The 14157-nt window shown below is 39.2% G+C and overlaps 1 protein-coding gene across 1 annotated transcript in view; it reads left to right on the plus strand.

The window, feature by feature from the left end:
* Positions 1-13563, plus strand: part of LOC146367161 (sodium channel protein type 2 subunit alpha-like) — a 42058-nt gene extending 28495 nt beyond the window's left edge. Inside the window, exons 17-27 of the mRNA XM_084911694.1 lie at positions 183-593; positions 3226-3343; positions 3456-3610; positions 3833-4006; positions 5656-5778; positions 7198-7470; positions 7732-7785; positions 7866-8007; positions 8252-8352; positions 8536-8806; positions 9833-13563. Of these exons, the coding sequence (XP_084767820.1) occupies positions 183-593; positions 3226-3343; positions 3456-3610; positions 3833-4006; positions 5656-5778; positions 7198-7470; positions 7732-7785; positions 7866-8007; positions 8252-8352; positions 8536-8806; positions 9833-11061 (3051 nt within the window). The 3' untranslated portion in view covers positions 11062-13563. The remainder of the gene's footprint in view (positions 1-182; positions 594-3225; positions 3344-3455; positions 3611-3832; positions 4007-5655; positions 5779-7197; positions 7471-7731; positions 7786-7865; positions 8008-8251; positions 8353-8535; positions 8807-9832) is intronic.
* The last annotated feature ends 594 nt before the right edge of the window (positions 13564-14157 follow it).

Below are 14157 nucleotides of genomic sequence, written 5' to 3' on the forward strand. Positions count from 1 at the left end.
TAGCATTTCTGTGCATAAGCAAATTTGGTTGAAATGTGTTTCTTATTTGTAGATGCAAAAAAGAAAGAGAGAAAGGGGCTAAGGGCTTAAGTGGTTACGGCTAAATAGCTATAAAGAGAAGTTTAATAGTTTCATCCATTCAGATGTAAGTAAACATACATTTTTTGGTATGTCAACAACAGGTGCTGAATCTCTTTCTGGCCCTGCTGCTGAGCTCCTTCAGCTCAGACAATCTCTCTGCTCCAGACGAAGACGGGGACTTGAATAACATTCAGATTGCCATCGCTCGCATCCATTCCGGCATTTCCTGGATTGTCACAAGCGTCATCAACCTCTGCAACAGGAGCTTGAAGCGTCGAAAACACAAAGCCAAGGAAACCAGTCAGGCCCTCAAGCCGGTCGGAAATCACATGGAGAGCAATGGGGGGATTTTTGGACGTTATGGAGAGAAGTACATCGTACCAGAGGAGGACAGCTACATGACCAACCCAAACCTGACTGTCATTGTTCCTATCGCGCCTGGGGAGTCAGATGTGGAGTTTTTGGAGGAGGAGGAGATCTCAGAGTCATCAGAGGATGAAGAAAACAAACTGGTAAGTATGTTGTGCCCAGAATCTTTAACTTCAGGCTTTAATGCTCTCTGAACTTACATTACATTACTTTAGAGAATGTGATTTTATCGGCATACTTTTTGCTAAGAATGAAATCTCATCTTGTCATTTGAAACACTCAAATTGTTTGTTTGGCTTGTGTTTCTTATTATATAAATTAATAATTACTTGGTTTTTTGCTGTTTGTATATGCTGAGATAAACTCCAGAAGTCCACGTTGACAACAAATTTATGATTTTGAAATTATTGTCTGATCTACCTATTAAATTGAGATGTGCTGGAATAATTGAAGTTTTTTCAAAGATTTTTCAGAAGCTTTTAAGTTTTACAAAGGATCTGTATGAGAATGAACATGATATCAAAATGGCGGGATTAGTTTATCATGTTTAATGACTGGACACAGAAGGGCTGCACACTTTCAAAACTAGCTGTGGCTAAAACAGAGCTTTTTAAGCCTCTATACTGTTTAACATATGTGTGTATGTTTAAGCATATATGTTTTGTGCTGGTAGCCTAAATATTATTAGTAACATCTGTGTTTTCTAATTCTGATGATGATGATGATGCTATGGAATCAGTCTGTCATAGAGTCCCGCACACCCACACACATGTTAATGAGATGTGGTTGAATGTGTGCCGAGCTATGCTTAAAGCTATATTTAGTACACACATGTTAAAGGGGTTGATTATCCCTAACTAAAAGGAAAATGAGGCCATTACTATTTAAGCCACACATCTTATCCTTTGAATTTAGATTTTCAGTCCCATTGAGACACGTGTAGAAAATCAGGGAAAGCTTTTAGGAGCCACAGCAATGACCCATGGAGTTACAGCCCACTTAAAGTTACAGTATCAGGTTGCCAAGTGGTAAGGTGCATAGTGAGTAAAAGTCACCAATGCTCTTCTGACTCAAAACGTCTTCTGGCATTAACATCAGCACAAAAACAGTGTGCTGGCAGCTTCATGTGTTTGGATGGCTGAGCAACTCCTGTAGGTTTGATGTTTAGGTCTCCCTGTACTTTTGTCCACAGCACTCTTTACACCCATTAACGAGTACTGTAAGATTATATGATTATTAAGAGTACAAACAGAGTACATAATTGAAATCATTAAAATATAAAGGAAAGAAAATTGCAATTGAAAGCAGAACACTTTTATAGAAATCTAAATGATAAAAACATGAACAACTGAACAAAAGAATCTGGAATTAAAGCAGTTCAAAACTTCAGTGTTAGAAACGCAGGACGTATACAGCAGACGGTGCATCGCTGAAATGCCTGCCTAAACAGATATGTCTTTAGCACACTTCTGAAAGCCTCTTAGGGAATCTTAGGGAAGCACACCGAGCATTCGACGGGTCAGGCATCGCAGCTTGAAAAGCTCACCCCTGATCCGTAGGTGCGTTAGTATTATTTGCCCAGCATTAGACAGCTAACTTACATACCAACACTGGCCGAAGCTGTAATGACTGAGATACAGTTTGTTTCTTGTTTGCATTTCTGTACATATGAAATGAGTTTACTGTGCACTCAGCAACAGTAACTAACACCGTGTGTATAGTTGCTTTAATTTGCATGAAAACGCAACAGTGAGAGTGCAATAGCACTCTTCAGTTTTTGTATAGATTTTGATTTATGACTGTGTTCATTCGAAAGCTTTAGAGTCAGACTGTCCTGCAGATCGGGCGTTTGTTGAGGCAGAGGATGTGTCGTTCCTGTCCTGTCTGGCAGAAAAACAGGAGCAGGCCAGATGTGGAGCCAGGCGCTGTAGAGCAGATTAAACTGACACAGCTGAGCTGGGCAGCCTGCAGTCTGGTGCTCTCTCTTCCTCTTTCCCTCCCATGCGCTGCTGCACACCACACTATAACTAGGCATCATGAAAAACGGGGGCGGGGGGGACCTCCAATCGTCCATCAGCTTAACTGGGCATCTGCAGCTGCTCTGCATATGCAGAGCTTTAAACACACACAAAAGTGATAAACATATTATGTGTAAGAATATTGTTAAAAAGAAATCCTATAGTTAAGTATTTGAGTCTTCTCTAGAGTGTAAATAAATCTCCTTTGCTTAAATGGGATCAATTACTACTTTCTGATGTGCCATCAGTCCATTATGTTTCTCACTGTCTTTAAACTCTAAGATGAGCAATGCTGGTAATTTGGTTTCCTGATCCCGTGCATGCCCTTTAATGCTGGATTAAATTTCGTACCATTTTACGAGATTGAAGCTGCACCTCTGTCCTGTAAATCATATGAAATATGTTGTTGTTACAACACATGGAAATCTCATCAAAATTGCAGTAAGCCTCACAGGAGATTGAAAGTCCATCAAGGTGCGCCGGCTCTGATGGGATGAATGCACGCAGGCTCATGTGGAGCAGGAAAATGTGCTGCAACTTCTTTTTCTTCAAAAAAAAACTCTTAATGTGTGACATGAATGTATGACAACAGCATCAGCAGTATCACAACAGGCTGGGGAACACAACCAGAACAGATCGCTGTTTGCTAGTTTAATATAGATTCATATTCTGTATTTACACATGCAGATGTCAAAGAGCTGAGGGCTGTTTCCATATGAGGGCACGTGATTGTAAACACTCAGACTTTATTTTGTAGGAGAAGATCAGCCTGTCAGAGGGCAGCACAGTGGATCTAAGGAAGCCTGGAGAGGAAGAGGATAACTTGTCAGTGCTGGATGAAGACAGTATGGAGCCTGATGAATGCTTTCCTGAATGTGAGCGAAAGTAGCAACTTCACTAAATCTGCTAACGTGCATTCATGTAAAATGTTTCTTTTTTCCTTCATGCTGTGATAAATGCCGGTTTGTTTTTTGACACGGTTATCAGTCTGCATGAGACACTGCCAGTGCTGTAACATCAACACCAGCCGTGGACTAGGACAGGCCTGGTGGAGGCTGAGGAAGACCTGCTACCAGATTGTGGAGCACAGCTGGTTTGAGACATTCATCATCTTCATGATCCTGCTCAGCAGTGGGGCTCTGGTAAGGGTCCTAGATCTAATTAGAAAGATTAGTATTGATCCAATACCAATATTAATTATTAACGTCTGGATTGACCAACAGTATCGGCAGTAGATTTGATGAGACGTTGAGCTGGCTGATGTCCAAATTGTGCCTTTTGTAGTTTTAATGAAAAAACTTCTCACAAATGGTTTTCTTATGCTGAGCAATGGAAATGTAATGCTGCGTTTTCTTATACTGCAGGCATTTGAAGACATTTACATTGAAAAGAGAAAAGTCATAAAGGTGATGCTGGAGTACGCTGACAAAGTCTTCTCCTACATCTTCGTCCTGGAGATGTTCCTCAAGTGGATTGCATACGGCTTCAAGAAGTATTTTACAAACTACTGGTGCTGGCTCGACTTTCTGATTGTGGATGTAAGTTAACGCTTTGCTGCTTTGGTTTTCAAATCATGTGACGTGAGAGGATGTAGCTGAATGTATGCTGTACTTGTGGGATTTATAGCTATAATGATGCCAGATTTTTCACAGGAGAGCACGTGAATTAGCTCTAGACAACATTTTCAATACCTGAACCTGTTTGCTGCAGAACTAAGTGCTAATTCACACTGAAACAGTAGATACGTTGTAGATTTTTGCAGCTGCTCTCATGTCAGGATTTGGCCGTTCCCCAGTAGGATTTTGCCACACATTTGTGGGGAACTGGATGCGGTTCTGTAAGTGTTTAGTCACTCAAAGTGCCCGAGGCATGCAGCCCTTGACTTCCTCTGATTTCACCTGCTGTTACACAGATTGCCACAGACCGCTCTATTGTTAGGGTAAGTTGTAGTTAGCAGGTCCCAGGTGAGTATGGAGTCTGGGACTGGAAACTTGCATCCGCATCACAAATGCTTCTGTGTTTCTTCACTCGTAAGCGCTTTTTGTTGCGATATCAAAAGCCACCGTCTTGTTTCTAAACAAATGCTTTTCATATAAAATGAGATTTAAAATAAGAATAATTTAAAAAACGCTCCCAGCAATCATCGTTTGAACCGCTTGGGTACAGGACCTTGGCTTTTATATCAAAAACAAACGCAGTTTCATGTGATCTGAGGCTTATCTACAGAAGATCTGGTTTAGTGTGGAACGTAAAGTCTTGTTTTTGAACTGCACCAGCTGAATTCATGTGTGACCTGTTTGGTGTAACTCAGGTACCGAGCGTTCTCTGTTTTTTATGTTTAAAGGAAGTCCTAGCAAACTTTTCTTTCCTACTTTTGCTTTATTTTTGTATTTTTTTGTCTGTATTGTGGTGGAGCCAAAGACTTCTGTAGTCCTGAAATTGATTTTGAGTATCTTCTTTAGATATATTGGCCAAACGCATTTGTTAAAGGACTTTTATAAAGAAATACAGATCATTGGGACCTTATTAGCCCTAAATTGTTTTGAATGAACTTATTGGATCAATTTGGAACAAAATGGGAAACAAATTTGGCAAGATTAAACTTCTTTATAAAACTCACTCTATTTGATATATATACATATTTATATGCATATATAGCTGAGTATGCATGCATGGATACTGTTTTTACCATATGTGCATACTTGTCTGTGTTTTTTCATCATCCTTCATGATAAGCTTTCTCACATATCTTTCATGCCATTTTCATCCATAGCTGTCATCCAAGGGTCATTCAACAGCGGAATACCATTTTGTTTTGTCTCTTTTGGATGTAGAATAGAGTGGAAGTCTAAATTTGCTGAAGCGATGATTCAAAAACCAAATCAAATCTAAACCTCAAAAATACAATATTTGTGTTCCTAACTGTGGAATGTCCCAAAATACACACAAAAAATGTGACTATGGCTCTTTAAATGTTTCTGATGTGTCTCTTACGACTCTCCTCCGTTTTTTTGATTCTTTATAAGAGTCGCTAAAAATATACTCACTTTCTTGGCAAATGTGCTGATAAGACCAGTTGATATTGTTTTTTTTTTCAGTACTTTTCGCTGTTTCCTCTCAAAGGTTTAAGCACAGATGTCTGTTTTATGATTCTCAGAGTTCATACACCTTTCTGTACTCCACATAGGTGTCCTTGATAAGCCTGGTAGCGAATTCACTGGGATATTCTGACTTTACTGCCATCAAGTCCCTGAGGACCCTCCGTGCTTTGAGACCTCTCAGAGCTCTGTCCAGATTTGAGGGCATGAGGGTGAGAAATATGTTTTCTGTCCTTTGCTGTCATTGTTGGCTACTAACATGCTGATTAATCTCATTAATATACTTTCACTTATGGATAAACCCTTAGTTATAAAGCAACTTTAGCATTGGAACAACCACAACAGCTTAATTGGTTAGTAGTTTTCTACAAGGTAGAAATGTCTCAACAGCTGCTCAGTGGGTAAAACTTTGGAACTGATGTCACTGTGGATGAGTTGTAGTATTTCAGGGATTTGTTACATGTAAAGTCTTTACTTATCTAGCAAAAGACAGCAGTTCTTTAACTTCTTGGTAGATTAGCCCTAAACTTTGTGCAAACATGTATAGTTCCCAGTCTTATTGTAAAAAAAGGAAATTACTGTAAAGTTCTGACAACTAGATTTTCCAGCAGTATATGTGTTTTATAGGGTACATGCTGTACCGAGCCATACTAAATGTAAACTTTACAGTACTGTTATACTTTTATAACAGTAGCTGTTAGCTGTTATACTTTTATTTTAGTGATTGTGATTTAATGCAGTTTTCGCAAACAGTTTAAATGGACTGGTTCTTATATAGCGCTTTTCTACTCTTCTGAGCACTCAAAGCGCTTTACACAACTTGTGCATTCACCCATTCACACCCATTCGCACAAGCACATTTTTCTAGGTGCTTTCTAAGTAACATTCACACACACTCATACTCCAATGGTTTGGGGTTAGTATCTTGCCCAAGGATATTTGGCATGCAGACTAGGGGAAGCCAGGAATCGAACCACCAACCTTCCGATCAGTAGATGCTCTACCGCCTGAGCTACAGTCACCCCGTTTATTTAACTGCCACTTTATTAGGTACATCTTTTTACCTGCTTACTAACACCTAATCACATGGAAGCAACCCAATTCATTTAGGTATGGAGACATGGTAAAAGGACCAGCTTAGGTTCAAAGCAAGCACCAGAATGTGGGGGAAGATGATTTGAGTGATTTTGATTTGGGCTCTGAAAACAAAGGGGGTCTCACACTAATACTAGCAAGGTGTAGCTCATAAAGTGGCCATGTGTATAAACGTGTGTGTCTGTCCATATGCCCTGAATTTGTACGACCGTTTCGCCACATTGTTATGTATCCCACTGACTTTTCCTGTACTTTCAAAAATCATACATGTGATTTACAGTGAAATTGATTATCAACACACAGCACATGTATTATCATACGAGGGATTGTCATAACGTAAATCACTGTGAAAAATTGTCCTGCTGGCTTCAAGTTAGAATTGGAAAACTAAACTTCAACTATCACATCATAGCATCTGTAGAAAACAAGATTACCAGACTAGTGTGCACTACAGAGATCACAAAGATAAGCTGTTTACAACAATAGAATATACTTTATTTCTCTGGGACTGACCTGATTTCTTGTTTGCTCATCAGGTAGTGGTGAACGCCCTCATAGGAGCTATTCCCTCCATTATGAATGTGCTGCTCGTGTGTCTCATCTTCTGGCTCATCTTCAGTATCATGGGAGTCAATCTGTTCGCCGGCAAATTTGGAAAGTGCGTGAACAGAACGGGGTTCATCCACAGTGTCTCTTTGGTCAACAACAAGTCAGACTGCCTCACCATGAATGACACCCAGTTCTACTGGACAAAAGTCAAGGTCAACTTTGACAATGTGGGGCTTGGCTACCTTTCTCTTTTGCAAGTGGTAAGTTGATTTTATTTTTAACCTGTCAAACATGATGCCAGCCTGTTTTTGCTAATAAACACCTCGAGAACTTGTTCATTACTCATATTGTTGTTTTGTTCCTCTCCTGTTCTGTCTAGGCACTTAAATCAGTCTCTCTCACGTTGCGATATTTACAGCAGATCATAAAAGTTTTCTTTCTAAAAATGAAATCAGCTGTTACTATAACATTACAATGCAGCGCCTGGACTATGACATCGTACTATATTCTCTTATTTACAGGCTACATTTAAAGGATGGATGGAAATAATGTATGCAGCTGTTGATTCAAGAGGAGTAAGTATATTATTTTCTTCCACACCTATACCATGAAAATTTTAACTAACTAACTGACTAATGAACCCATTTCTTTTTAGGTGGAGGAACAACCGATAAAAGAAATCAACCTCTACATGTACCTCTACTTTGTAGTCTTCATCATATTTGGCTCCTTCTTCACCCTCAATCTCTTCATCGGTGTCATCATTGACAATTTCAATCAGCAGAAAAGAAAGATGAGTATTAAAAACGCTGATTTCAGGCTGGGATCACTTGATATTTGTGTGCAGTTCTTATTATTTGAAACTGCAGAAATAAATGCATGAATAGTCCAATAAAAGTACAAAGGAAAATTTTCTATAGTAAGAATAAGGTGGCAGGATTTTTGGTCTTAATTCCCCCAGATTGAACATTTAAAAGAAAACAACTCCTGTCATTGTTTTAGGAAAGAAAGTAACGTGAGATATTTTTCTTTTCCACTTAGGAGGACAAGATATCTTCATGACTGAAGAGCAGAAGAAGTACTACAATGCTATGAAGAAGTTAGGAACTAAAAAACCTCAAAAGCCAATACCCAGACCCACGGTAAAGCTATGTAAATTGCAAATGTAGCACATTTTTAAGATACAGATTTTTACCTGTGCACTTTATATATATATACATTTAAAATATTTTGTATTTTTTTGAAGTGGTATCATTAACCTTGCAAACCTTGTTAAGGATTATATAAATTAAATTGTTTTCTTGCTTGTTCTTTCCCGATCCTAGAACATTATCCAAGCCTTCTTCTTTGATCTGGTGTCTAAGCAAGCCTTCGACATTATGATCATGATGCTCATCATTGTCAACATGGTGACCATGATGGTGGAAACCGATGAGCAGTCAGAGCGGATGGAGTCCATCCTCAACAAGATCAACCTGGTTTTTATTGTGATCTTCACCACCGAATGCCTGATCAAGATCTTTGCCCTCCGTTGTTATTTCTTCACCGTTGCATGGAACATTTTTGATTTCGTGGTGATAATTCTCTCTATTGTCGGTAAGAAGTGAAAAAAATCTTTTTGTTTACAATTTTTGTAAATGCCAAGCTCGTGAAAAAAGCAGTCAGAAAAGATAAGGAGGGAAAAATTGTGAGTGTCCACCTGTAAAAACATACCTGTTTTGGGGGTTGTCTCATTGTTGTCCTGTTGTTATTTCATTAACATCTAAGCAAACCAGTCTTTAAGTCTGACCTCATTAGCCATTTCTGGGTCTAAACTTTGCTTCAGGTCCCACAGTCACTTTAACATCGCTGAAAGTTAAACACTGTCTAAATTCTTTCATCTTTAATAAAATGATCAGCGTTCTGCTCTACCAGGAGTAACAATTGAGTTTAACATCCAGGCATCCATGAAAACAGGATTTATGAAATTTAACAGAGTTAGAAGTTAGCAGGAAGTTAGCTTGCTAGTTTCTACCTAAACATGATATAGCATGTTGTGACTGAGGGATTTCTGAAAGAATTAAAATGTACAGCTCTGCTATCACTTCCAAAATAAATGAAGATGGAAAACTAAACAGCAGTGACGTTTGTAGGGTTACTGAAGTTGGACTAGCTGCTATATAATGATGTGCTGCGCGGTGGCTAGGCACAGAGCTATGGTTAGCATAATACAGTGGCTTGCAAAAGTATTTGGCCCCCTTGAACTTTTCCACATTTTGTCACATTACAGCCACAAACATGAATTAATTTTATTGAAATTCCACATGAAAGACCAATACAAAGTGGTGTACACTTGAGAAGTGGAACGAAAATCATACATGATTCCAAACATTTTTTTACAAATAAATAACTGAAAAGTGGGGTGTGCGTAATTATTCAGTCCCCTGAGTAAATACTTTGTAGAACCACCTTTTGCTGCAATTACAGCTGACCACATCAATATCCCACAAGTTTAATTTACTTGATGTTATACTCTGATTAAAAAGGGTTTTTTGAACAGTATATGAATTACAGTGCTGCAGGTTAATTTGAGTGTGTCATTGTGCAATGAGACAAATCACTTCCTGTCTGCTCTCATTTCAGGGATTGTTCTTGCTGACATTATTGAGAAATACTTTGTATCGCCGACCCTGTTTCGAGTCATCAGACTGGCAAGGATAGGACGTGTACTCCGACTTATACGTGCAGCCAAAGGAATAAGGACTTTACTGTTTGCCTTAATGATGTCCATGCCAGCACTGTTCAACATTGGTCTCCTACTTTTCCTTGTCATGTTCATCTATGCAATCTTTGGCATGGCAAACTTTGCCTATGTGAAGAAACAAGATGGAATTGATGATATGTTTAACTTTGAGACCTTTGGGAATAGTATGATCTGCCTTTTCCAGATCAGCACCTCGGCAGGCTGGGACAACCTGCTCACCCCTATAATGTCCAGCCCCCCAGATGAGTGTGACCTCAACTTCATCAACACAGGCACCAACACCCGAGGAAACTGCGGCAACCCCTCGGTGGGCATAGCTTTCTTTGTCAGTTACATTATCATTTCTTTCCTCATTGTGGTAAATATGTATATAGCTATCATTCTGGAGAACTTCAGTGTTGCCACAGAGGAGAGCACAGAGCCCCTGAGCGAGGATGACTTTGAAATGTTTTACGAGGTTTGGGAGAAGTTTGACTCAGAGGCCACACAGTTCATTGAGTTCTCCATGCTGTCGAACTTTGCTGACACTCTGTCGGAACCGTTGCGTATCCCAAAGCCCAACAAAATCCACCTGATCTCCATGGACCTCCCTATGGTCAGTGGGGACAGAATCCACTGCCTGGATATTTTGTTTGCCTTCACAAAGCGCGTCCTGGGAGAGTCGGGGGAAATGGATGCCCTGAAACAGCAAATGGAGGAGAAGTTCATGATGACCAACCCGTCCAAAGTTTCCCACGAGCCCATCACCTCCACACTGCGGCGCAAACTCGAGGAGGTGTCTGCGATCGTCATCCAGAGGTGTTACAGGAGGCATCTTGTGCGCCGGCAGATGAAGCAGGCGTCCTACCTCTACAGACAGATAAACTACGAGACAGTCGTGGATGTGGAGAATGCTCCAGAAACAGAGGGTCTGATAGCCACCATGATCCAGCATTATGGGCCTGTGGGGGCTGCAGAGACAGCAGACGACACTGTAACATCCTCCCCACCATCTTATGATAGTGTGACCAGGGCAGCCTCTCTGAGCCTCTCTGAGGTGACCCGATCAGTATCCAGAGACTCTGAACTCAGGGAGCCTGGGGAAAACTATGAGGAAACTTTTCTTTGAGAGTCAGTTGAACGGAGGGTGATTGTATTGTTTTTGTCTGTTTTGTTTACAGCAGAGAATATGCATTGAAATAACTCACGGTCTAAGAGAAAAAAAAAAAAAAGCTTTTATATTTTAACAGATATGGAGGGAATATGCAATGTGTTTAGGTAACTCGGCCTCTATTTTCTTAATGGAAGATGTCAGTTATGCCACAATGTTCAAAAGAGTACCGTGGACAGCTCTGAAGTTAAACGTCATCTTAAAAATATCACAATATGGCATCAGACATAATCACGCACTCTTTTTTTAATATCGACCTAGACCTATCAAGACAAAGCCACAACATTAAAACCAGCTCCCTTGTATCATATTGGTCCTCACTGTGCAGCAAATACAACTCTGAGTCATTGAAGTAAGGAAACCACAAGACTTGTAAAGGTCATTTGTGATATCTGGCACCAAGTTGTTAGAAGCAGATTAATCAGATTTAGAATAAGGTCTTCCGTTGAATGGATTTGTTTATCCACCACTTTATAAGGGAACTAAACACTGCACTTGCTGCAACCAGTTGGCAAACATTTGAGTCAAGTCCCCATAGCAAAGAGATTGCTCACAGATGAGTTGCGCTCACACAAAAGTCGGGTGTGACTGATGCCGACATTGCTGCAGTCTGTCTGCCTTTATAAATCATTTATTTGCAAACCTTCGACAATCTGTCTGAAAGTGACTGCAGTCCGTCTGAATTGAACCACAATTGTTTGGAGACAGGTTGCTGCCCACCAGGCAAACTGTGCAGTCACAATCTCTTACCCTCTGGGCAAGCAACTGGCCACCACAACTCCTTACAACCTGTCTTCAACAGCAAAAAAAATGAAATGCAATCACTGATTTTTCCTAGTCACAAGGAGGTTGCCATCCTACTTTTACTTTAGTGTGACTGAGCCATTAGAGAACAGAGTGTTTACTTGCAGATTAATAAAACTATCCATTGACAGATGCCAATGAAACAACATCATGACTTCAAGGAATTTACAACAGTAGTTTACACTAATACATTTTTATTGCTAAAACCAGGAGTCCTCATGAAGTAAAATTTGTGTCTGAAGCAACACATCCCTCCTCAAGGCCAAGAACTGTTACCTGCAGTGAAAAGCTTCTCTCTGATTGCATAATAAATGGACAAGCAAAACCCCTGAGAGAACGGCAGACAAAAAAGAAATTGGTTTCTCAAACTGAGAAATGCAAGATATATGCAGCAAATTAAAAATTATTAAAGAAAGGTATTAAAGAATGCGTCTAAGTAACAAACTGACGATACAATCAAAAACGGATTTGGCTAAAAGTTTCATGAAGTTAAAAATATATATTTGTTGAATAAGTTATTTTCTACAAATACAAATTTGATAGAAATGTCCAAATGTTTTGATGGCAGTCAGTCTCGCCTGCAGGCTAATGTTTCTAGTTTTAATTGACTGTGGCACTTTTAAAGTGCTAATTCAGGTTTTAATATGTTAATGCATTCTACCATATTACAGTTTTAACCAAAGCTTACAACTTTAGCAATTGCTCATCCCAAATGCAGGAAAAAACATTGCCAAGCCAAACCCATAAAATTAGATTCATTTTACTACTTTTGTCAACAAAATATCATTTTTGATTAAATGAAGGTGATATATGCATTTTCACATGACAGAAAACAAGCAGTATTTCATATTCATTATAAAAAAAAATATACTACAATGAAACCTTTTACAGCTGTTTTGTCATGTATACTGCATTGCACATTTAACTTGTGTGTCAGTTACTAAGAAGGGCTGTGTGTACTGATGATCCCTGAATCATGTGCCTGATATTGATTATTGTCCGCACACTCTGAATCTCTTTAGACCATTTAATTTGATCTGACTGATGTGGGTTTGAAGAGCATGCATGCACTGAAAGCTCATTTTGTAATTAAGCGCGTAAACAGCTTCTAGGCTGTATGATGAGTGTAAAGCTAATTTTTACATATTTTTTGTGATATATTTATATTTAAAGACCGTTTCAGTGACTCTCATAGTGGCCATTATACGATATGTTAAAACTATAAAAATATAATATCTTCATTTTTATATAAAAGACTTTCCTTGAGGACCTGGTTGTCTGTAATGCACTTAGGTTAAACATTTTATCGATTGTTTTACTGAATGATAATAAAGCTCTTTTACAGACCTGTGGATTTTCACTGACCACACAGTGGACAGTTAAAGCTGCGCTCAGAACCGAGCAGCATCCCAGCATCTTCATTTTCACATGAGGAACCAGTTAACTGATTTGACCTCATTACAAGTCAGGGCGATATTAAATCTCTCTCTCGCTCAATCTCTCTCAGAGTCCATGTGTTTAAAAAAAAAAGCCAAACAGATGTGCAGAAACCTTTGCATCACTGTGCTGTCCTTGTGAGTGTGCTCGTATTGCCCTTTGCAGCTTAAATTTGTTCAAAATGGCAGCACAAAAGCAACATGACCACAAAAACCCCTCAATAACCAGCCTGAGTGATCTTAATCATTTCCATTCATTGTTATTTTTTTTTAGTTTATTTTAGTTTTTTCATTCTGACACAGAATCATGTGTCAGTGATGTGATGTGATCACACAGTGATGGGAGATTTATAACACATGCAAAAAATTTAGCAATACTTTGAAGAGCCACAAAAACTAACTACAAAACCAGTTTTACAGTTTTCATATTTCGAGACGTCAGTGTGTTTTTCTACTTAATATGTTTTAGATATTAGTGTCAAATTAATTGTTTAAACACACCAACATTTTCAGTTTGCTAAAAAAAAAAAAAAAAAATCAAGGGTGCCAATTTGGATTTAGCTCCAAAGAGATTTCCTCTCTCTCGTTGTCGGGTGGTCAAATCCAACTCTGACCAGCTGGGATGGAGGGATAATCTGTGTGTAAAAAAAAAGAAAAAAAGGTGGGGGTGGTTCACTTGTTTTAATTACACACTCGCAGACACACAAACACACACACAGTCTTCCTCTCTCTCTTCCTGTCTTTCGCACTCTTACACACTTGCGTGCACACATGCATTAACACGTCCGCCATACACACGCTATACTCTTCGACC

This window comes from Perissodus microlepis, chromosome 18 (assembly GCF_051167445.1).
Source record: "Perissodus microlepis isolate ML-2025 ecotype Zambia chromosome 18, ASM5116744v1, whole genome shotgun sequence".
Classification (NCBI taxonomy): Eukaryota; Metazoa; Chordata; class Actinopteri; order Cichliformes; family Cichlidae; genus Perissodus; species Perissodus microlepis.